This window comes from Hippopotamus amphibius, chromosome 3 (assembly GCF_030028045.1).
Source record: "Hippopotamus amphibius kiboko isolate mHipAmp2 chromosome 3, mHipAmp2.hap2, whole genome shotgun sequence".
Taxonomy (NCBI): Eukaryota; Metazoa; Chordata; class Mammalia; order Artiodactyla; family Hippopotamidae; genus Hippopotamus; species Hippopotamus amphibius.
In genome coordinates this window covers 148,486,181-148,511,471 of record NC_080188.1, presented here as the reverse complement: position 1 = coordinate 148,511,471, position 25,291 = coordinate 148,486,181, and the positions used below count along the sequence as shown (strand labels likewise).

The following is a 25,291-nucleotide window of genomic DNA, read 5'->3' as shown; positions in this document are numbered from 1 at the left end:
CGTGAGGTAACAGGAGTTACCTCAGCGAGGAGAGTAGACGGGTGGGGTGAGTTTTCTGCTTCCATTGTGACCCTTGAGCAGTTATCTGGATTAACTCGTCTGTACTCAGGGGGCCAGGACAAGTGTCCAGAACAGCGGCCTATCCCTCCCAAAAGGGGAGAGTGCAGATGAGCTTTCAAAGTGCTCTGACACCAGAGTCTCTGCCTCGTTAACCCACAGACCTGAACTCCATCTTCTGCCCCCTCAGAGTGTGCAGGACACTGAGTCCCGGCGCTGGAGACTCGTTCTCCTTGGGGTCTAGAGTGCCCTATCTTGGCATGTGGAGCTCTGCGCCTTCTGGAATTACCCCAACCAGCAAGATGGGACACTAGGCAGTGGGGTTTGGCTGCTTGATATTGGCTTTCTTTAGAAGATCTAGGCTTTGGCCACTTTTGTTCTCAAGCCCTGAGTAAATGAAGAGAAAATGAAGGCCTTAAAATGTGGGAAGGCCTAGAAAGGGAGCCACTGATAGGCTTCAGCCTCCAGGAAGTGATCTCAGCGAGGCAACTGTGAGCGGTGGTGTGAAGCGAGATCTTAATTCCCTGCCCAGGAATTGAACCTGGGTAGCCTGTATGAAAACCAGGAATTCTAGCCGCCAGACCAGCAAGGGCTAGAGGCTAAAAGCTATTTTTCCCTGGCCCTTGCCCCCAGTGAGAAATGCATTTCTCACAGAGGCTAAAACTGTAAAAGCAGGTATGATGTTTATTATTAGAGACATAGCATAACAACAAGTGGGAGAGCACACAGAGAAACAATTTGTTTAGTTAAGACAGAAGCAAGGCAGAGATGCACACCCAGAGAGAAAGGGTGTGGGTGTCCTCCCTAAGGAGGAGGAGTGCGGTAAAGAGGCGGTTAAGTCACTTATATAGGGCCGTTCTTCTGGGTCTTTGTTTACCTTTGGCCGATTATCTGGTTTCTTTTTCCACACCTGACCTGTCCTAGGACCCTCCCTGTCATGCGTGGGTAACTTTTTTCCAAGATGGGTTTTAGCCCAGAGGCCTATGGGAAAGCTTAAGCATGACGTATTATGGCGTGGTGCCCCCCTCCTTTTTGACCTCCAAGGAGCCTTTCTGTGCATGTGTAATGTCTCCCTTGTCCCAAGGATGGGGAGTGTATGACTGCTTGATCTCTTAATAGGGTTTAGCCCCTCTCTGTCCCTGCCATGTCCGGTTATTTACCCTATCCCTGTTGCTCTTTCTTATATCAAAGTGCAGATATCGAAATATAGACAGGAGTCCAGTCATAAATATGTAGTCCTGGAGCCCGTTTGTCTCTTGCCCCTGGAAATGTAACCAGGTAATGAATGTCCGGCCTGGAGCTCATCTTCTCTGCCACATGAGATATAAACAGGAGGCCATTTGTAAATACCTAGCCTGGAACCCATCTCTCTCCTACCTCAGAAGAACAGATAAAGGGGTGCCCCCAGGGAAGTCTTTTAAAGCCCGTGTCCCTCCTCAGACCCTGCCACTGCTCTGCTTCCCCCAACAGCATGAGTGTATGTCTGTCCCTGTGGGCCAGGCTGGGGTGCAAATGGGCAGTGCCTACTGGGAGCTCTACTGCCTGGAGCATGACATCCAGCCCAGCGGCACGACGTCCAGCAACAAGGCTCTTTTCAACACCATGAGTAAGACGGGGCTGGCAAGCACATGCCAAGGGCTCTTTGTGGACCTGGAGCCTTCTGTCATAGGTAAGTGGACAGTTGGGGGGTCCCCCACCCGCAACCCATATCTTTTGCCATCCCCCCAATCAGCTGGGAGCTCTTCTTAGAGGAAAAACTCTTGGAATGCAGGCAATCACCTGCCAAGTACAACAGTGAGGTCTGTTGCTTTTGTCTAGACTGGAACTTCAGAAGGGGTTCTGGGGGCTTCCTATGCTGAAAGGGAGATTAGTCAAAGAGCTCTGCCTGGGAAACTGCTAAATGTTTGAATCAGGGGTCAGACCTACAAAGAAGAATCCAGAAAAAAGTAGATATTAAAGCAAAAACTTTGAACTTCCTTTCCCCTACCCTCAGGCTCTCAGGGATAACGTTGCCTAGGGAACTGGGTGCTGAGTTTAACTGAAGTGGGTCCCTTAATAGGGTGTGGACCTGTGTGAACTTGGCTTTTGTTGGCCCCCAGGGGGTTCTCTGCTTCCTCCTTTCTGCATCTGGATTTCCCCAGTTTCTTGTCCTGAAAACATCACCCCTCCCCCATCTGCCTAAAGGCATTGTTTTAGATGTTAAACTGTGGACTGGGTTTTCTGCATTAGTCTGTGTTCTTATCCCAATCAAAGATCAAATGAGATTCCCCTAAACTCCCCTCCGATTCCTCACTAAGCAGAATGAAGTGGCTATGATGAGAGGGAAGGGACTGGAAAAGGGACCCCCCCCTAACTTTACCCCTCACAGCCCAGGTAGGACTGGGCTTTAGAAGTGGGCCTCGGGAGTGCTGTGTTCCCCTCATGCCCTGCCCTTCGGTTCTACCTGGGGGAACTCCGCAGCAAAAGTCCTAGTGCCTGTGTCGCTATGGAGGAGGAGACCTTTCCTCCCCACAGGATGGGGTAAGAACTGGCAGGTATAGGCAGCTCTTCCACGCTTAGCAGCTGAATCTGGCGAGGAAGATGCTGCCAGCAGCTCTGCCTGAGGCCAGTACACTGTGGGGAAGGAGATCTACAATCTGGTGCTGGAGTGGATCCAGACACTGGGGAGCAGACCAAGAGTCCTTGGCACCTGCAGATCAATGTGTTCTTAACCTCCTCCCTGGCCTGGGAGGCTGGACTTGTGTGGAAGAAAGGGGAACCACAGGCCCATTGGCTGGTGCTGGTTCCTCTGGCCTGTCTGTCCATTTGGCTTCCTCTGGGGGGAGCTGCGTGTCCTGGGTGTGGATCTAGGGTTAGAAATCTGAGTAACCTGCTGTGCCCTGAGTCTGTGGACTTGGGCTTCTGCCCTGCTGGTTCCTTGCTTTGCCAAACCTGATGGTCTGATCCAAACCTTTTTTGATCTTTGATCCATCTCTAGCCCCAGCAGCTCGGCTTGTTGTTCTCGGACTCCTAAGCAGGGCTTTCCAGTTGGGAGAGGCTCCTGCTTAGCTTTTAGCCACTTTTCCAGTTTATCCTATCCCTTGCCTAAGGCCTGGAGAGCCAGGACCAAGGCCAGCTAGGAGCCAGTACTTTGGCACTGGCCCTCTGGAGGGATTGTCCAGACATACTCTCTGTTGCTCAGAGACTGAGGACTTGCAGGTAACCTGAGGAAGGGGAGTCTGTGTGAAAATGTGACAAAGCACCCCTAAGCTTAGACCTTTCTTAAAAGGGGAATTTTTTTAGTTGTCAATTTACATAAAGCCTACTTATTTTATTTTTTGCTTTTTTAAAAAAATTATTGTATATAGTATATATTTATTGTATATAATATGTATAATTGTGTATAACCTTAGTTTCAGGTATATGACATAATGAATATGTAATACTGCAAATGAAGAACTTTTATGTTGTTACTAGTCATGTGTCTGGTATAGTCTGATGCTTTTCTAGTTCAAGGAGCAGCTACATCAGAATCACCAAGGGTACTTGTTAAACCTGCATGTTCCTGGGCTCCAGTCTGAGGTGGGCCCCAGCCCTACTCTCCTGCAACTAGGTGGCAAAGCTACAAAGGTGAGAGGGCTCAGCTCTCTGACTACAAATCCTATGTCCACCTGACCCTCCTCTCCCCTCCCCTCACCTCTGCCACTGCACACACACAGCACTGCCTTTCTAGGTCATCTGTCTCCTCAGAACTCCAAGCTCCTCTTCTCACATCTACAGAGGTGAAGCAACAGAGCATGGGAGAACTTTTTGGAGTGATGGAAATTGCTATATTTTGATTGGATTGATGGTTCTATAGGTATATACATTTGTCAAATCATTCACTGTATATACAGTAATATGTATACACTTAAGTATAAATTATGCTTCAAAGTTTTGTGTTTTTTAAGTATAGAAGTGAATACAGTTAGGTCACAATAGTTTTGTAGACAGGAAAGGGTTCTGTCAGGTGATGAGGGCTAGGGACAGATGATAATGCCATCTGCATCCTTAACAGTGTTATCTCCTACCCTGAGAGACTAGTGTGCTGGGCTTCAGGGTTTCCTGATCTTCCACAACTTTGAGGGGGACGCTGGCTCAGGCTTCACCTCCTTGCTGATGGAGCGGCTTTCTGGTGACTATGGCAAGAAATCCAAGTTGGAGTTTGCTATCTACCCAGCCTCTCAAGTGTCCAAAGCAGTTGGTAACTCCACCGTTACCACTCATACCACCCTCGAGCACTTGGACTGTGCCTTCATGGTAGACAGTGAGGCCATCTATGATATCTGTCACCGTAACCTGGACACCAAGCACCCTACCTACACCAACCTCAACCAGCTCATGGGCGAGGCTGTCCTCTATCATTGCCTCCCTGCATTTTGAGAGTGCCCTCAATGTGGACCTCACAGAGTTCCAGACCAATCTGGTGCCCTACCCCTCCATCCACTTTCCATAGGTGACCTGCTCACACATTGTCTCAGCTGAGAAGGGCTTTCATGAGGAGTGCTCGGTGTCAGGAATCACCAATGCCTGCTTCAAACCCTCCAATCAGATGGGTCAAGTGTGACCCTCACCATGGCAAATACTTGGCCTGCTCTGCCATGGAGATGTGGTGCCCAGGGATGTGAATGCCACCATGGCCACTCTCAAGACCAGCTGCATCAGCTGGTTTGTGGGCTGGTGTCCCATGTGTTTCAAGGCAAGTTAGGGATAAAGGGATGGATTAGTATGTGTCCTGTGTGCCCACTGAGAGGGGAGATTCCTGTAGAGCTGCAGGCATTAAAACATGCACTAGGGATGGGGAGAATCAGGCAAATAACAGCTTTAGGGGCTGTCTTTAACTTAATAGATCTCAACTCATCTAGAAGCCAGGCCTTTGGCCTGTATACCAGGGTCAATTCTATTTTGAAAACTTGCCTTTATGAAAGGAAAGTATGTTTCATGTTTCTTAGCCTGACATACAGGCATTCCCTAGGCTTGCCAGTCAGATTGGGGGCAGTGCTCTCATTGTTCATGTGTGCCGGGGACGTACCCATCTACTATGGCTCCTGCTCAGAAGGGAGTGCATTTGGAAGCACAGAAAGGCCTGCCATTCAGATAATGGGCAAAACGGGGGTCAGAAGGTGTATAAATACTGCCTCTTCCTTTTGAGTAATTCATTTATGCCCTACCCTTTCATCAGTTCACAATCCCAGAGGGTACTGGGCATATGACCTAGTTTAAGTTTTATAGGTTTTGTTTCAGGGTGAGACTAGAAAGATTAAGGGTGGCAGCTGTGGCATTTAGAAAATATACAGCTTTCCTGCCCTATTACACTGCTGCAGACATGACCACAATGGGAGGGGAGGCAGGGACTCCTGGTCATAAAGATAATAGCAGCTTGCTAGTATTGAAGAGTTATCCTGCCGCTCAGAAAAAAGGGGTAGGAAATCTGAGAGACGGACTTCGTTTCTCAGCTCCATATTAGGAAAGCTTTAGCTACTCAAAGGAAGAATAGCTTGCCTTCAGGAATTACTAGTAAGCTTGCTGTCCTTGGAGGCATTAAAGGGAAGTTGACTTTTTTTTTTTAAACACTGAATATGAAGTGTATGTATTCTGAATCGAGCAATGTTTAGAGTAGGTTAAATTGAGATCCATTTGGAGATCTTCACAAGGTTTTATATTCTTTTAAACTGATTTCTAAACTGCTGGAAAGTGGGGAGACTAGTATAATATAATAACATCCATATACCCTCTACCTACATCCAACATCTAACTCTACTATGTTTCCTTTTTTTGCTTTGCTGACCCATTTAAACTCATTCATAGCATTTAAACTCATTCATAGCTATTATATAACATACAAATCTATTTTGTGCCTAACAGAAACAATTTTTTTTTGGCCACACTGTATGGCTTGGAGGATCTCAGTTCCCTAACCAGGGACTGAACCTGGGCCACAGCAGCGAAAACCCGGAATTCTAACCACTAGGGAACTCCCATGTACCTAACAAAATTAATAATACGGCCTCAAAATGAGAATACCTAATCAATATTCAAACTTTCTCAGTTGCCGCAAATGTGTTTTTAGTCAGTTTTCAAAGTCAGTATATGCTCAAGACCAGGCATTATATTTACTGGTCTCTTAAATCTTTTAATGTAAAACCATCTACCCTTTTTCTTGATTGTGACTTTGAAGAGACTAGTGTCATTGTCTTCAATGTCCCACATTCTGAAATTGTCTGTTTCCTTGTGATGGTTAACTTGTTCCTCTATCCCCAAGTTTCTTAAAGACTGGCAAGTGCCAAACACTAGGTGACTGTCCCTCCCCCAGTTGTGAGAATTCTCATACAGACTCCTTCCAGGGTACACAGAACTAGACATTGGCTGTTTCTTCTTAGGTTAGCATCAGCTACCAGCCCCCCCACAGCGAGGGGACCTGACCAAAGTACAGGGGGTTGGTCTGCATGCTCAGTAATTCCATCGCCATGGTTGAGGCTTAGTTCTACCTCACCCACAAGTTGGACCTGATGTATGCCAAGCAGCACTTATGTGCTGGTATGTGGGCAAGGGCATGGAGGAAGAGGAGTTCTCTGAGGCCTGGGAGGACATGACCACCCTGGAGAAGCATTATGAAGTGGGCACAGAGTCTACTGATGACAAGGATGAGACTAAGGAGTACTAGGGGGTCGTGACATCTGCAACGCCTGGTCTCTCTCCCCAGATTTGTGTATTTCATTCCACTGTTTCCCTAGTGCCCTGCAAATACAATTGATTTTGCAAGTGATGTGGAACTGTGTGACATGGAATTCTGCTCAGGCAATGGGCCTTCTTTGAACTTCCCAACTTCCTTGCCCTCCTTCTAAGGGGCAGGGTGGCCTCTGATTCCAGCCAGGGAATGTCCAGTGGAGGATTGACCTTGCTGTCCTATGTGAGCAGACCACCCTGACAGATATTCAGGGGCTCAGAACCTGGACTATGGTGCTTTTACTTTGTATGGTGGTTCCCTATGTGCCCCCTATCTCCAGCTCACCTAAGAAAAGGTAAGCCTTCTAGAAGTTCTGGTGAAAGCTGCTGAAAGTGTATCTGCCCCCGCATTCTGGGACAGAAAGTCTCTCAGTTTCAACATTTTACCTATCCTTGCTCCTCCTGGCCAACAGAAAGCAGTAGAGGTTGAAGCCACATGAATTCAAAGGCCAACCGGCTGCAGCCATCTTACAGTTTAGGGCTGTATCCTGATGCCTTATAAAGGCGCAGGATCCAAGAACCAGGATTCTAAGGGACAGGGGTTTTTTGGCCTGGGACTGTGGACACATAAAATAATTTTTGAAGTGCCTGTGAGCCTTTTAGGCAAGAAGATCTATAACTTCTATTCTTAAAGAGGTCCCTAATTAGAAAGGAATTATTCTTCCAGGGTGTAACCGTATATGGTCTTAGAGATCAGTGCATTAGTTAGTCAAAGTGCCTGGCAGCAGCTAAGGCCTAAACTGGATGGCCCCTTCCAGCACAGCTCAGATTCAAGGAGGCTTCTCTTTAATGTGTTTGAAAAGTCCTCAGCCAGGTGGGAGGCATAGTTGTGCTCTCTGAAGAGGTGGCAATCTCATGGGGCCAGGCTCTGCCCGGGCAAGACCATTGAGCAGAACCCTGCCCAGCCCCCACCAGAGGAGTAAGACTCATACTCTTGGCCTGGTTTTACCCACTTCGATTTTCAGATATTCCACCCTAGCATAACCCAGAAATGTGTGCCTGCCTTTTTTAGGCACCAGTAAGCCTTGGGGCTGCCTAGGAATGTCACTGGTGGCCTTGCTTTGGGTTCAGGGGACTAGTTACTAGCATTAACTTAGGAACTGATCCCCAACATCTGCGAGCCCTGCTTGATTGACCCCTGGGAGGGGTTTGCTGAGAAAATGATGTCCTAGAGTCCATTAGCACGGTACCTGGGCCCATTGCTTTGACCCCTACCATGGAGCTGCATGCATTTAATAGGGGCTGTGGACCTATGCAGCTGTCAATCCCCAGGTGATGGGTCTCTTTCTCTGGCTTCCCGTCTTCCTCTGTCATTGCAATTCTGAGTGTAGAGGTCTGACAGTCTCCCGCTTGGCTTTCCCCCCCTTTCACTCAGTCCTTCGAGTCCCAGGAAGACAAGGCCCTTAGCCTATTTTATTAGAGCTTTTAATTCCTTAAAAGCTCTAATATTGGTATGTGTCTTCCTGACTGTACCTGCTTCCTTCCATTTTAAGCAGCACAGGTCTCCATTGTTAAAGCTGTTGACATTCTATTTTAGACTCTTTTTCTTCAAAGGTGTTCCTGGCGGACTCTTAACCTCCTGGTTTCTCTAGGACTCAAAGGGCTTGGGTTAGAGGTGGCGTTAAGGGAGGGAAGGAGTTTCTAAAAACCTGCCTGGTGTCTGAATCCGGATTCAGGGGTCTGGATTCAGCAAGTGCGTCTAGTCTGCTCTTCTGGGATTGTACCGGCTCCCCACCCCTTCCCCCGGCCTTTGTACTTTTTAAAAGAGCCGGAAGAATCTTTGTTAAATCTGTGCCTGGACTCCACTCCGCCACCCCCCACCCCCACCCCCACCTCCAAGCCCCAGACAGAGTCATCTCAAAAGCTTTTTCACACATGTCTGCCTGTGGACTGGGAAGATTCAAACACCTGAGCAGGCTTCGGGGGCATCTCAGGCTTTCAGTGGGTCTTTAACACGGTCTCTGCATGGTGGCCTCAGGGCAGCCAGAGAAAGTAAAGGCTGAAGGTTCCCAGAGCAACTGTTCCAAGAGAAATTGGCAAAAAATGGCCTGGCCTTTTCTAACCTCCCCTGTCACTCCCACTGCATTATGTTCATCAGGGAAGTCAGAGTGGCTCAAGGGGAGAGGCGTGGACTCTGCCTCTTGGTAGAAGGACTGTCAAAGAATTTGTGGACATTTTAAAACCACCATAAGTACTCATGGAAAGGGAAAATAATGAAAAAGTTAACAGAAGTTTACTCTCTATTGTAATAGTTTTTATTCTCATGTAGAGTATGGCATGCTTGCTAAGTTTTCTATGATGAGAATGTATTTTTACAAAGAGAAAAATATTTTATTTTTAAAAGGGTACTGTTAACAGTTCTTGAAAAACCAAAAGGGTTCCACTGAGACATCCACAGCATGTCACTGTGTTGTGGTATTCTATCAATAGATAGCTCTGAGGAGCCTGTCCAGGATTAGGCTGGGGTCCTGACAACAAAGATAACCCACCTAGACAGGGATCTAACCGGCAGTTCTGGCTCCCAACCCAGTTAGCTGCCTCATATGAGATATTAATTTCTTGATTTCCACCCCAATCTAGAAGGCCTCGTTGTATTCCAGATGTTACATCCCATAACCTGGCCCTAGCAAATGTCCTTGGTACTGCAGTGAGTGAGCTGAGATCCAGGCACAGGTACACATACATATGCATATAAAGTCTTGTGGGTCTAACTTACAAGTTTTAAACAAAAATGGGAATGTTGAGGAATAGAGGGAACCCTGAGAATGACCAGTTAATAATAGTATTTCCCTTAAATCACTAGTCAAAGAAGAGACTACAGAGGTGGCATTTTGCATTGTAAATGGGAACAGTGTGAGGGAAGCTGGCGCTCCTTTGTTGGTTGCTTCCTGAGGGCGAATGCTTAAGTAGTTTCTGAGTTTCTATCCTTATGTTTTACTCCCCTTACATTTAGTTAAGCTATAACTTCACACCTACAATATAGGGGATAGGCCAGAAATATTTTTAGGGAAACATGCCCACAGAAAGTTACAGTCAAGACTGAAATTCAGGTTTCCTGGTTCCTTACTTTTGATTCTTAATTCTCTTTGCCTCTGCTGCTCCCATTTCCCATTAGGGTAAAACAAAGTATTAGAGACTCATTTAAACATCAGACGAGGCAAAAGAGTGACTGGATTAACAATATAACAGGGTGAGAGTATCATGTTTTGTGATGACATTTCAGGTGACACAGCAAAGAATAGTGCCCAGATATCAGTTTATTTTTTTTTCAAGCTCTTTATTGGAAAATAATTGCTTTACACTCTTGTACCAGCTTTTCAGGTACACCAAAGTGAATCAGCTGTATTCATACATATATCCCCATATCCCCTCCCTCCCATGACTCCCTCCCACCCTCCCTGTCCTGGCCCTCTAAGGCATCACCCATCATCGAGTTGATCTCCCTTTGTTATACAGCAGCTTCCCACTAGCTATCTATTTTACAGTTGGTAGTGTATATATGTCTATGCTACTCTCTCACTTCGTCCCAGCTTCTCCTTCGCCCCCGGCTCCCCCAACCCTGTGTCCTCCAGTCCATTCTCTGCCAGATATCGGTTTAATAAGCCACGTGCTTATAGGATGGAGAGTGGAAGTGTTCTAGATCAGTGCTTCCTCCCTGTAAGGGAGACCCTACTGGCTACAGTATGGCCAAGAGCTCAGAAGTGCAAACTCCAGGGAATTTAATACACATTAGCTGTTCTCAGTGGACTTCCTAGCTAACATTTGGGGAGAGGCTTACTCATCCTGACCAAAGCATTTACCTTTTTAGGACTAAAGGCAATCCAATTTTTAAAAATTAAAAATTTTGCTTTTATTCTGATTGTCAATGCCAGACTAGCACACTGAGGCCATCCTATTTTATTAGAGTTTGAGGATGCATTAGAAGTGTATCATGGGGTGGGAAATATCAAGTATATTGGCAGCAGCCATAATGATGAGGAGCAGGGCGGTAACAAGCTTTGCTGGCATTGTATTTTGTACTGTTCCAGGGCAGCAAAAAGTGTGTGAGCCAACATTTTGGAAGAAGTTAAAGGAATTGTGTGCATGTGTTGTGTGTGTGTTGTGTGTGCATGCGTGTGCATACATGCATGTTGATTAGTGGGTCCAAGGATCTTAGGGATAACATTCCAAGTTGTAGAACTGGATTTTCCTTTTTAATGTTCCTTTTATAAGATAAATCCAGCATATTCTCAGAGCAAAACCAGATATCTTGTATTCATTCTTTTAACAAATACTTGAGTTCCTACTTTGTAACCATTGCTATTTCAGGCACTGGGGATACAGCAATAAACAAGAAATGTGAGCTCCTTGCTTTCCAGGGCCTTACTTTCTAGTGGAGGAAGATCCATGGTAAATAACTAAGCCAATAAACTAATATGATACTTTCAGAGAATAATAAGTAAAATAAGGGAGTGGCATAAGGAAATTCATGGGGTGATGAATATGCTTATCATCTTGATTATCGTAATGGTTCATTGGTGTATACACGTGCCGGAATTATCAAATTGTACACTGTAAATATGTGCAGTGTGTGTATCAATTATACCTCAGCAAAGCCATTTAAAAAGATTAAAATACAATGGGCAGTGGGAAGCTAATTCAGATTGTTCATTAGGGAAACCCTCCTGAGGAGGTTACATTTGCACTGAACATCATGAAGGAACTGGCCTTGCAAAGATCTGAGGGTAGAGTAGACCTATCTTGTTTGAAGAAGCCAAGAAGGCCAGTGTGGCTAGGGCAGAATGAGCCAGGGGCGATTAGGAACAGCTAGGGCCTTATAGACCATAGTCAGGATAGCAATGAAGCCAAGTTACCACAGCAACCAGTCAAAGTTCCTCCTTCATGTCTGTTAAGAATCAGGACATGGACCAGAGGCAACATAGGAGCCTCCTAGCATCCTAGTCTGTAACTTAATGATAGGGTTCCTTGTTTTGTTCTCAGTCCAAGAAACTGCTAGGGAGCAGTTGTAAAGTATTAGTAGAATGAGGGTGATGATATGACCGGGCCAGTTCAGTTTTTGTATTCTTTATGTTCTCTTCCACTGCAGCTTTTCCTGCCCTCCATGAGAAAGAAGCCGGCTATAGCTGATGGCAGCAATATTGATGGCGACCTCCCCCAGGAGCACTGGCCGGTTGATGACACGTTCACCTCTCAGAACATGGACTTCACTTAAGATGTGGGCAGACTGTGAAATCAGATCAATTGGCTGGCATTGCATCAATGACAAGAACAGTTTCTATGTGGCCATGGAATAGGTTTCCCATGAGTAACTGAGAAGGGAATCAGCTCCATACCCAGCTATAAAAGCTGCTCCCCACAAGAACTGGCATTTAACCTGGTATAACTGTTCTGCAGCTGCCTTCTCTGTACTAATATAAATTATGAGTATCAACATGTCTGGTTGAACATGCAGAGGGCTAATCCTGCTTCTTAAAGCCTCAAGTGCATGCCTCTTGCTTAGTTTGCTTTGCATCACAACATTTCCTAATTTCCCTTTCTCCCGGTTTTAGGACCCTGGGGTACTTTCACAAACCGATTCTCCTGCCTGGTATTCGGCCTGGGCTCTCTTTTACCCAGATGCTCCTTGTTTCTTACTCCAGAACAGAAGTATTCAAGCTTTTAGCCACAGTGACATATGAAAAATGATGCTCATGTGCTAATAGTTGAAACTCCACCTTTTTCTCTCTCATTTAAGAACGCATACAAGTGTCTGAGAATGCCCTTTTTGTATGGCTAACTCTCTGTAGTAATTTATTCTTTTTAAAAGTAAAGCATTTTCGAGCTTCAGTATTTAACCTCTAATCAGAAACACATTACCTTGGATATATCCCTAATACCACATTCAAGAGCCTCTACTCCAGGTTGACTGTGACTTTTTATTGTGAAGATGAACATAGTGGCCCCTCTTCCCTTCAAATCTTGATATGGTTTCTCTTTAGGTTACTCCTTACTGTCAGAGCCTATAAGTTGAGAATCAAATTTTCAACCCTATCTGACAGACACCCCAAGGAAAACTCAGCCCTGGATTTCTTGGAATCAGAAAGGAGGGTATGGGATATAGAAGGGATAGGCCTTTGCCATATTATACATGAGTTTATAGGTTTGTCTCATCTGGACAAGTAACTCTTCATTTGCTCTTTGGAGAGACTCCTTTAATGGATAGTATCATCATTTAGTGAACCTACTGGGCATGGTCCTCTCTGAGTTTTGGTTCAATTGGAATCTCTATACCAACCCAGAATATAAACTTTCCATCAAATGCCTCTATTTATAGCTGTGGGGTTGCTCTAACAGTTGGATGGTAGCATCAGTTTGATGTCCAATATTATTTTCAATTGTTCTGTCATTTCTCTTCTGAAATGACGTACCATCTTAGAGGGAATCTGTATAACCAGGTTTCAGGTATCTTCCCATCATCCTTAGCACTAAGATTCACTAGAACTGAAATGAGGACTAAATAGAGACTTTACAATCTGCAGTCCATTCCTTTTTATCTGTTTTCTGGTTGCTGTTTTCTGGTTGCTTCCTCCTTCTTCTCCACAGAACTTATTCTAAGGGCTCCCCTATTAAACTATGGGCCCTTTGCAACCAACCTACTCCCCTAGAAAGGTGGCTTCCTTTCCCAGTCATAGCCTCAATGAGCTCTAGTAGAAAATGAGAGAACTGTTGTCCATGATTATGGCATTTTCAGGAAAACAGAAACAAAAACGAGATTTATCCACTCAGGTCAGAAGGAACAAAACCAAGTAGATGCCACTAGGGGCATATGGTCCCTCATATCACAAGCCAAAATCTAGGCAAAGCATTTTTAAAAATTAGGCTTTGACTTTCCTTTTTTTAAACACAGAGATAATACACATTCATTCCAGATAAATACAAAAATGGGTATAGAATTGTTTTTAATCACTTATATTTCCACCATCCAGAGATTGCCAGTGTAATGTAGTTAGTACATACTTCTCAATATTTTTTTATATATACTATATATAAACATGTATGGTCTTTTAAAATAAATATGAGGTCACACTCTTATAGAACTTGCCTTTTTCATTTAAAAAAATACTGACTTCCCATGTCAGTAGATATCCATCTCTATACACCATTGTTTTTAGTATTCCATTGTATTTCTGTACTATAATTTTTTTAAACAATCCACTATTAGATTGTCTCCAGTTTCTTATAAACAATGTGATATAACATGCAACATTATAGCTAAATCTGTTTACACATTCTTAATTATTTCCTTGGCTACATCATTAAAAGTGGAACTGCAGGGAATGCACATTTTCAAGGCTTCTCTGTATTGACACATGTTCCTCAAAAACAGCTGTGCCAATTTATTCTCCTCCAGCAGCATAGCATAAGAGAGCATTTCTCTGAACCCTTCCAAACATTGTGTATTATCATTAAATGAATATTTTGCCACTTTGGTAGAAAAAATCTCATTGTTTAATTTGTTAATTTTATTTCTGTTAAAAAGTTATATACTTATGGGTCATTTGTATTTTTTTTTTTTTTTTGAGAATTGCCAAACATTACTGCCCCAGTAGCCAAAAATATCAAGTTGTTATGCTGCTTTTTCAGTTTTATCTGAAAGAAATAAAGGCAATTAAGCAGTCGAAATTAGATTCTTTCATGTCCTTGGGAAGAATATATAACTTGAAAAAGCAGAAGAGAGCTGAAACCTGAACCTTATGGTTTATCTTTAGATCTGTCAACTAATTAGTCACTTAGCTCTGCTATAAAGTGAGAATGTCATCTTTTCATTCCCCTCACATGTAATAGACTCTCAATAAAGATGTGTGAATCAGTTAACTGCTATTTGCTATAGGCAGATAGCGGTAACTCATGCTTGCTGCTATGAGTATAGAAACCTGCAGTTCCTATTGGGGAGGGCAGCTGATTTTTCCAAGGCCTGACGGTTTCTACAAAATTCTTTGTAACACAGAATCAAAGATGGACAATGGCACACTGACATTTTACACATTGTTACCATGCTGTGTATGAATGAGGCTACTCAAGTAACCTTAAATAACTAATGAGGATCTCTGCTCTTGTAATGGTGGACAAGTCATTTGGACTGACCATCCTACTGAGGGCAACTAGAAAGGCTGGAAAAAAGATTTTAAAAATCCAAAGGCATCTGAGAGCTAATATGAGTTTGAAGAATTACTGGACCAGGACCACTGAGAAGATGGAGGCCCTGGGAGGTGTGCTTAATGTTACAGGCCACTGTTCCAGCACTTGTCAAACTTGGAGGAGGAAGCTCAGAGGCTGACGGGTGATTTTGATGGCCTTCCAGAAGTAGGGGACAGAGCCTGTCAAAGAGGAGCAGACCTGATGAACGCAGCTCACCTTGGTTTGTGACCCTTGGTCCTTTGCATCCTAGGTATAGGGGTGGACCAGAAGTAGGAAAGAGAAAGGCCCTCGAAAGGGATTGCAGTTCAGCGTCCAATTATCTCAATTCTTAAAATTGGATTAAGGTGATCCTAAAGTGGGAGTTTCCCCAAATCCTTGGCATAAGGAAACAAAAACCCTCTTTAGAGGAAAATATCATCGTCCTAAATTTTGAATTGTTTCTACAAACAATTTTGCTACTATAGTATCCTGAATACAATAGAACATAACCAAGCATATGAAACAACAAAAACCCAGTAAAAAGACGATGGAAACAGGCCCATAGAGGATGGAGACATCAGAGTCTTCAGACATAGACTATAAAACAACTCCTTCTTCTGTTCAAGGAGATATACAAGTTTTGGGAATTTCAGCAGATACCTGAACATGTGAAAATACAAGTTTATTCTAGAATTAAAAAAAATCCAATAACCAAAATTAAGAATTCAGTAGGACTAACAGATTTGCAAAACTGCAACCTAAAACCTTATACAATATTACTGAGAAAAATTAAAAGAAAACAAATTTATGGGGCCATAAAACCACAGTCCACAGGCTAAATCCATTCAAAATAGCCTCTGATTTACTGAGATTCAGGAGTCTGCGAGCTAAGAATGGTTTTCACCTTTTTAAATGTTTACATAAGTACATAATATCCTCAGTTTTATTTCTAAGAGGCAAAGCGTAAAATATTTATTATCTGGTCCTTTAGGAAAGAAGTTTAACTACTCCTGACTAATACTGTAAATATGTCAACTTTTCCCCAAACCGATGTATAAATTTAATAAAATCTCAATAAAACCCCAACAGTTTTTTTGTGAAATTCAACAAACTGATTCTAAAAGTTATTTGAAAATGCGAAGAACTAAGGACAGCCAAAGAAGCCATGGAGGAGAACAAGATGGAAGAATTCTTCTATTAGATATCACAGTTTGTCACATGGATAGACAAAAGACTAACAGAACAAAATAGCTCAGAAACAGACCCATGTATATGGATGCTCGATTCGTGGCAAAAGTGGGAGTAATGATTTTGGGGAGGGGGCGTAAGGAGGGCTTATGAAATGCTGATAATGTTTTACTTTTTAAACATTTATGTAGTGGTTATGTAATAAATTGTTAAGCATTGTACACATCTTTTGTGCACTTTTCTGAATATATGTTTTTAAAAGGCTTTTAGAAGAATGTAACCAATGAATGCTCCTATATAAAGCTCACATTCCTAAACATTAGTTCTTAGACCCTTCATAATTAGGTTACATTTCTTTTCTGTTATCCCCTCAATGTATATCTATTTAAAAATTAAATCCTTGATTCTGCTTGCTCATCTCTAAGGAAGGTAAGTTTCATAAGTGTAGGGACCAAGAATTGTTGCAGAAATTGGTCCGTCGAGAAACAAAGCACCACACTTGGAGGGTTGGAGAACTCAGGTTTATTAAGCTGGCAGTCCCAGACGAGCTAACGCTCCAAAGTTCTGGGCCCCGAGCTCAGGGTGAACTTTACTTTTAACCGGGTCAGTGCACATGATTACAGTTAGAATTGGTAGATTTGTTACTTGGTTTACAGAGCACAGAAGTTTCCAAACAGAAACTTATAAGAGCAGGTGCAGAACATTCCATATTTAGCAAAACATCTTATGGTTACATTTGACTGCTAGGTCATCCTGTTTTTGCATATTTTACAAGAGCAGAATGAGCATGGAGTTATTTTTAGCTGAGTGCAAGTTTCTAATTTTCCTCTTCAGAATATCCTGTTTACTATTACACATTTGGTGCCTGGCCCAATGTCTGCCACATTTTAAATACTTGTTAAGGGAATTTAAACTCCATTGGATGCTATATTATTTTTATGTATTCATGCAAATTTTTAAAATGAAGTTAGTGATTAGAGTGAATTATATTTCTGATGCAGGAATAGTAGGTTACAAATTAGGTACTGCACTTTTTTGTAATGCCTTTTGACAAAGACAATGAAAACAGAAGTGATACCAGATCATGCAGCATGTACATCAGTATGGCCATAACTTTGGCTATGACTTCCGAGGGCAAAAAAATAAAGGTGTTAACTTCAGCAGTGCCAATCTTTCAATTGTGATCAAGGATTCCTGGACTATGTGTCTAAATGTCAGAATTTAGACACATAGTCCACAGAATTTAGGGTGAAGTGGCAGAAGTGTTCACCAAATTCATTTTATGTCTATTGAAATCGGAAATGTATTTTGCCTCATATATCTACAGAGACAATATTATCCATGAGTAGTTTGTAGCCTATGACATAAACGATATGGACCCCAAACATGGTCTTGTAACAAGTGATTCTAATTTGATATGCTAAGCACATGTCCTCTGCTACAAATAGTGCAGGGTCCCTGGTGACCCCAGATAGTCTATTTCAGATTAGGGGCCAGGATGGAACTATAACCTAGGGAAATTGGGAAGAGATGGAATGTAGGCTGGGGACGCTTATGGCCCTAAGGAGGTGAGGGGAGATGGATCAGTTCCCACAGGTTTATACATTACCTTTCCTCCCACTTTGTCCTGAACAAGATCTGGTATGAGATGTGAAATAGGGGTTGGGTAACTACCTGAGTTCCATTTTAGGGAGGAGTTGCCCCTGTCAAAGGGGAGGTAAATTTCAAAATAAGATAATAGGGCTTTCAATAGAAACTGAGCTCACTCAACTTGGGCAACTACAATAAGGTAACCACCTATTGTAAGTAATTCAGTCATTTGAAAGCAGGTTCTGCCTGTACAGCCTAGGCACTGGTTCAAGAATGAATAGCTGAGCCATGGTCCTGATGTCCCCCTGTTCGCCTTGATTCTTTACCACTCCAAGAACAGGCTATTCTTGTTCCCACAAAGCCACTCCACCTTATCATGCACTCCCACCCTGCACTCCCCTTGCCCAGACTGACTGTGGTTGTCATTTCAATTCCATGTCACTTAACTGCTATGTGGTAGGGGGAAATTCTACCTATAGGGAAAAGATTCAGGCTTATCAGATTCCTTAGATTGTTTCAAAATTAGAGTTAACCATGAGCCTGTCCCTCTGAACTTTGGAATATTTTAAATTCCTGAAGAGCTATGTGAAAATGATGTGTCTGCAATGGTGCTGGGGGTGAGATGAGGAGTGTGTGTGAAAATAAAGGAAACTTCACCTTAAATGGACTCAGGAAGCCCTAAAGAGGGAGCTGTCACCCACCTGCCACTTGTTGCAGCCTGCATAACCAGAAGCAAGCAGGAAGATAAGAATGTTACTTTTCTTCTGGTATAAGGGAGGACATTTTTCAAAGAACAATTTTGTTTCCTGCTTTTAAGAAAAAGGAAGGAAGATCCTTCCCTGACCCAGCAGCAATGCACTACCTACCACTTGCACCTGATGAGAAAATGCCACAACCTCCAACCCTGGCTCTTCTCCAATGCACATTTGTTCAAAACAACTCAAGCATTTCCTCTGAAAACCTAATAAAAGCAAGCCCCTTCTCCTTTGTTCTCCAGACTTGCCTATGATTCACCACAGCTTGCCCGTCCCAAGTTGCAATTCTCTGGTATTTCCAAATAAATCCATTTTGCTGGTAAAATAATTGGATGCTTTGCTTTTGTGGTTGACAATACCTGCTGCTGATCACATGCTCTTCCAACTGCAACACAAATTAACTATGGCATCTACTTCTGACATAAAGTTGCTTTGGAATAAACTGGGAATAGAATCACATTGAATGTAGTGTCTCCCAAATCATATGTATACATTCCCTGATAGTCCCTAGAGTGAATTTTACTACTTTTATTCAGTGATTTGTTAAGTCAGTAAACACTGAGAATTTACTGCGAAATAAGATTATGCTGGCACTGATAACATAAAGACTAATAAAGATACAATTGTAGTCCTCAAGGATTCAGATTATTTGGTGTACTGTACAAGTAAACAGATAAATTATAATACTATGTGATAACTCTGTTGTTTATCTTGGCTTTACTACAAGATTTCAAATCCCTGTGCAAACCAGAATGCTTTCTCTTTCCTCCCTCCCTCCGCGCTGGGTCTTAGTTGCAGCAGGCGGGATCTTTATTTGCAGCAACATGCGAACTCTTACTTGTCTGCCACACGTGGGATCTAGTTCCCTGACCGGGGATGGAACCGGGTCCCCTGCATTGGGAGCGCAGTCTTAGCTACTGGACCACCAGGAAGGTCCTGTCCTGTTTCTTTGTACTCAAGTGCACGAGGTAGTGTTGGGCATAAAGCAGGCGTTCAAGAAGCACACGTTACTATTCATTTCTGTTCAACTTTAAAATCACTTACGGAGTGCCTGCTCCCTGTAAAGTACTGCCAGCTATGTAATAGCTACCGCAGTAATTATATACTTCACAACGAAGGTTTGGGCTGAAAGACACACTATCTTAAATTAAGAGTTTCACCTTCATCCAGTCAATTCGGATTTTCCTAAGTGGTTCTGCTATGTCATTCCAAAAAACCATAATTCTGCTTTTGCTAAAATCTGATCTACATTTTCACCCCCAGCAGCTAACTTTCCGCGGCCTAGAGAGCCGCGGGTACGGCGCTTGCACGCATGCGCACACCCCTCGCCTCGCAGGCAGCGGCTGACCCCGCCCCACGGCGCCGGCTGGAAAACGCTCGCACGCGCGCTTGCCTCGCGGTGAGCGGCTGACCCTGCCCCCCCGGAGCGGGCACCGAGCATCTCCGGCTACCGGCGTCCGCGGCAGCGCGCGGACTGGCGGGCGCGGCCGGGCTGTTGGGTGGCGGCGAAGCGGCGCCATGGCAGTCTCAGGAGTGGCGGTGCTGCTGTCCTGGCTGAGCTGTTGCGGCTCGGCTCTGTGGAGGTAGAGAGACACCAGTCGCGGGCAGGGCGCGCCCCTGGGGCCGGGCAGGTGGGGCCCCACCCCGGCGCCTCAGCGTCCCAGGGCCTGGCGCCCGTGTAGCCCACAGCCTCGTCTCCCACTTCCCCCGACACCAGCACCGGCTCCCCCCGCCCCTTCCGAGAGTTTTCAGTGCGTGAGGGCGGGCAATAAGGGCACGCTGTTAGGACTGGCTGTCGCCCCAAGTTCCAGCCATAGGGTCGCGGTACCTTCACGTCGGCGTCCCCGGACAGCGGATCCCCCACTGCACCCTCTTGCCAGAGAGGAGCGAAGCACAGGAGAACCAAAAAGTCTCCACCAGAAATGGGGGGCGGGGGCGCTTCAGTGGGGTAACTAGGTAGTTGATGATTTATATTAGGTAGCTGTGGCTGAATGATTTGTGAGAGAGTGCTTTATAAAACATACACTGTACAATCGTAAGAATATGTAATTCCCGCATAAAGTGGGTTGATTTGGGGGAGGAAAACTTTCTGATTCTGAGAAATCCTCCATGCAAGTTTGCTTTTTGGTCAGCATTAGGTACTCCTGGATTGGAAGGTGTATCAAAATATTATAGATTTTCAACACAGGTTAAAATACAGATAATTAACCAGAAAAATCACATTTTGCAAATATTCTGTTTAATGGAGTCTTTGCTGTAACAAGAATTATTACCTTCTAACATTAAAATGTAAGGATACCAACAATAAATCAGAGGTTTCAGAGGGAAGGGATCATGGCATCTCAGTGGACAGATGGAGAAGTCAAATAGAATAAGAGTAAAGTTGGAAAGGATCATTGAAGTACTGAGAAAAAGTGAAAACATAGCATTCTAACAGAACTTTGTAAACCTTCATTTTCTTTATAAAATGAAGATGGTGAAGCTTATCTCATGGGGTTGTTGTGAGGCTTGGTATATTTCAAGCTTTCAACACTTGCCTGTGTCAAAAAATTAGGGTCACTGATTTAGGGTCACCTGTGAACTCAGGGAGTTTATAAAGTTTGTTATGTTGTACACCAGATGTCATCAAACTTTAGTGTAAAGGACCAGATATTAAATATTTTAGGCTTTTCAGGCAATGTGATTTATGTTTAGCTACTCAGCTCTGCCATTGTAGGGAACAGCATACACCACCAATAGACAAAGGACACGGCTGTGTGCAAATAAAAATCTACTTAAAAAAACAGATGGAAGAGAGTAGCATTGACATATATATACCACCAAATGTAAAATAGGTAGCTAGTGCAAAGCTGCTGCATGACACAGGGAGATCAACTGGAGGATTGATGATGACTTAGAGAGGTGAGATAGGGAGTGTGGGAAGGAGTGGAGGGAGGGGATATGGGGATATATGTATAAATACAGCTGGTTCACTTTGTTGTACAACAGAAACTGGCACAACAATGTAAAGCAATTATATTACAGTAAAGAGCTTTAAAAAAAAAAAAAAGATGGAATTTGGCCTGAAGAACATAGTTTGCCAACTCCTGATGTACATTAATAATTTAAGGAAATGCTAAATTTCAATTAGAGGTTAGGGAAGACAAAAATGGTATTTTTTGTCGTGGTAGTCACAGACTCTCTGAATTTTAGTTTTTAATAAGGTATGCTTTTAAAGGAAAAGATTTCTTAAACTTAATATAATGAATTTGTATTTTATTGTTAGCCTTTGAGGGGAGTTGAGAATTCCAGGGCAGATGTTTTATTTAAGAAATCTCTCCCTGCCCTGAGGTGTAAGAGTTATTTACCTAAATTTCCTACCAGTGTTACCGAACTTGAGACTGCTTCCTGGTGCACAGTAAAGCCAATCTACTGACACTGGGTTGTGGTGAAGGAAGGTTCAGCATTTATTGCAGGTGCAAGGAGTATGGGTGGCTAATGCTCAAAAGACCTGAACTCCCCAGTGGATTTCAGGGAAGGGTTTTTTAAGATAGTTTGAGGGTGAGGGTTTTAGGGTGTATGATTGGCTTGTGCACAATTCTGTTATTGGTTGACTGTAAAGTAACAGGGTGGTATTTTGTGAATCTCAGTCATCAACCTTCTGGTTCCAACAGAGTCTATGTACTGTTGGTCAGCATGAAATTAACTTCTTCCCTCTGGTGAGGGTTTTAGTATCTGCAAAACAGCTCAGGAATGTGCATCAAACACTGTTACCTATGTCCTTCAGGGAGGAACTAAAGATTCTGTGACTGCTATATGGCTGATCTGTTATTTAAATTGTTACTAGCTCTTCAGGCCCAACTGCTCTTGTTTGTTACTACCTGTTCACATTCTTTCATTAATTCTTGAGCCAGCCTTTTGAGACTCAGGGGAGGCATGGGAGACTAAAGCTTTTCTGTAAACAAGAGGCAAGCAGAGGACATAGTGGGGAGAGGTCTGTTCCAGGAAGGCCCCATGGGGTCCTGCTTGGTTACACTAAAAGTATTAACATTTGGTTTTTGATATTTCTTATCCCAGTGGAGTTGGTTTTCTTAAATGATCTAAGGTAGGAATGCAGTTACTTCTTTTTCCTTATGAATCCAGATCTATTTTTCACCTCCATTTTCCTCTTTTCCTCAATTGATCTGTCCTATACAAAACTTCCTAAACAAAACTTACATATGGACATATGCCTATCGTGGGTTTACTATTCCGCTCTATTCCATTGGTCAGTTTGTCTGCTGATGCACCAATAATACAGTGTATTAAGTTATAATATCTGGTAGGGCAAGTCTTCCTTTCCCTGTTCTTTTTGAGAAGCTTTCTGATCATTCTTGAATTTTTACACTTAAACATAAATTTTAGAATCAGATTATCAAGTACTGTGAAAAACTAATGATTTTGCTTGGAGTTGCAGTGAATCTATTTCTATAGCAGGGAAGAAGTGAAATCTTTATGAATATTAAATCTTCCTCTGCAATGAGCATTGTGTATCTCTATTTAGGTCTCCTGTAAAAATGAGTTCTGTTTCCTCCTTTTCAATCCTGATTTATTTTTCTTATTGTACTGACTAAGACTTCCAATACAGTGTTGAATAGAAACTGTAATAGTGGCATCCTTCCCTCATTCCAGATTTTTAAGGGGATGGTACTAATGTATTGCCATTTAGGATATTGTTTGCTCTAGGTGCTCTGTAGATACTTTTTATCATGTTTAAGAAACTTTCTTTGCATTTCTTCTTTAGTAAATGTTTTAAATTATGAATTTATATGAAATTTTATTATATTTTTTCACCTATTGAAACAATTGCATTTTTTCCCCTCTTTAATATGTGTGGTGAGTTTCATTTATAGAGCTTTCTAACAAAATCATCTTTGCATACATAGGACAAGGGCAACTTGGTCATGGTTTATTATCCCTTTATACATTGCTTTAAATTTGCAAATATTTTCTTTAGGATTTTTATATCTATATTTTTCTTTTTCATAATGTCTTAGTTTGGTTTTGATATCAGTGTAACACAAGCTTTACAGAATGAATTGGAGAGTATTATCTCTTTTTCAGTTCTTTGGAAGAATTTGTATAGGATTGGGATAACTTGTTCCTTGAATGTTGTGATTGGTCTCATATGTTAACCCCCCGAGCACAGTGTTTTAGTGGAGATTTTAAAGTACTGCTTCAGATCCTTTACTGTCTTGTAGAACTATTTAAACCTTTAATTTCTTCTTGAGTCAATTTTTGGTAATATACATTAAAATGTATTTCACTCATTTTTTTTAAATTGTCACATATTGAAAATATTTCCTTATATTTTTACTCTGCCTTTGTTTGTAATTATGGTCCCTTTTCATTAATATTATGTAGTTGTATCTTCTTTCTCTTTTTTGTCTTGATCAGTCTTGTCAGAAGCTTGTCTGTTTTACTTTCTTTGTATTTTTGTTTTCTATTTTATTGATTTCTGTTTTATTGATTTCTGTTTTCATTTTTATCTCTTTTATTTTCTTTAGGCTTATTCTGATGCTTTCTAATATCTTAAGCAAGACATTTAGCTCACAGTTTTTCGTCTTTATTCTTTTTCTAATATAGCATTTAAAGGTATTAATAGCCCATATAGTACTCCTTTGTTGTATCCCATAAGAAATGATGTGTAATCTTTTCATTATCATTCACTTCTAGACAGTTTTAACTATAGTCAATATTTCTTCTATAACCCTTGAATTATTTAGAAGTTTGTTTTTTAATTCCAAATATGTAAATATTTGATTATGTTTTTGTAAGTAACTTCTCCATTAATTGTACTATAATCAGAGAGCAGGGTCTTCATGACACCTATTCTTTGAAATTTGTGAGACTTGCTTTATGGCCTAATAGATGATCAATTTTTGTAAGTGTTCCATATGCACTTGAAAATAATATGTTTTCTTATGCTCTTTGGATCACCCTTATAACGGATTGATCTTCTTTGTCCCTGAAAATACTTTTTGTCTCAAAGTCTTGGTTGTGTTAGATTAATATATCCAGTGGAGACTGGACTTTCTGTGGGAATCTTGTGCTTCCCACAGTATATGGTTGTCCCACATGAATGATTTAGCAAATGCTTCTGTCAGATGCCTAAGAGTATGACCTATCGAGGACAAATTCCAGGATAGGTACAGTAAGATGTATAAGGGATTTGAGAGAAAATGGTTTACCCAAAGAATATATTTTTTAGGCTGGATACTGAGAGAAAAAGTGAAGTCAGGAAGGGGCTTATCTCTTAGAAGATGAAGGAAGGGGTAAAGGTCAAGAATTCTCTTTGATTTTGAAGAACTGGTAGAGTGGGAATATACTCGTGAGAACAGCAAAGATACTTAGAGTCCCAGAGTGAGATGGCATTGTCCTTTTCATTAAAAAATAGTCGTAGCACATGGGCCATCTCCACACCCACACTTTTGATCATTCCAGATCCATTTCCAACAATAACACATTAAATATTTGACATAATTAAGGAAGCAAGAATGAGAAGGTGTTATTATAGTTGTCTGTAATGAAGTTAATAAATTAAATATGACTCCTTTAGCTACTGTTCCCTCCATACCCTGTCCTCAGCCTTAGTAGGAGTTGGAAGCTGATAAAGGAGTCGGTGGGGAGAAGGGCTTGTCAGAAAATGTTGTTTTATCATTTAGCTTCCAGGTTTCATTTAAAAATTGCCCAGTTTAACGTTGTAAATTAAAATGCAAAATCTTCCACTTGTATCTTTCTCTTTCTTGAGGTTTCTGTCTTTCTTACTATAGTGAAAGAGG

The 25,291-nt window shown here is 42.4% G+C and overlaps 1 protein-coding gene and 1 pseudogene across 1 annotated transcript in view; both read left to right on the top strand.

Annotated features, from left to right (window-relative positions):
- Positions 1-1,524: 1,524 nt before the first annotated feature.
- LOC130849249 (tubulin alpha-8 chain-like) lies at positions 1,525-6,739 on the top strand (annotated as a pseudogene).
- Positions 6,740-19,854: 13,115 nt separating this feature from the next.
- The window catches only part of CATSPERE (catsper channel auxiliary subunit epsilon), a 256,584-nt gene continuing 251,147 nt past the window's right edge, over positions 19,855-25,291 (top strand). Inside the window, exon 1 of the mRNA XM_057727707.1 lies at positions 19,855-20,074. Within this exon, the coding sequence (XP_057583690.1) occupies positions 20,010-20,074 (65 nt within the window). The 5' untranslated portion in view covers positions 19,855-20,009. The remainder of the gene's footprint in view (positions 20,075-25,291) is intronic.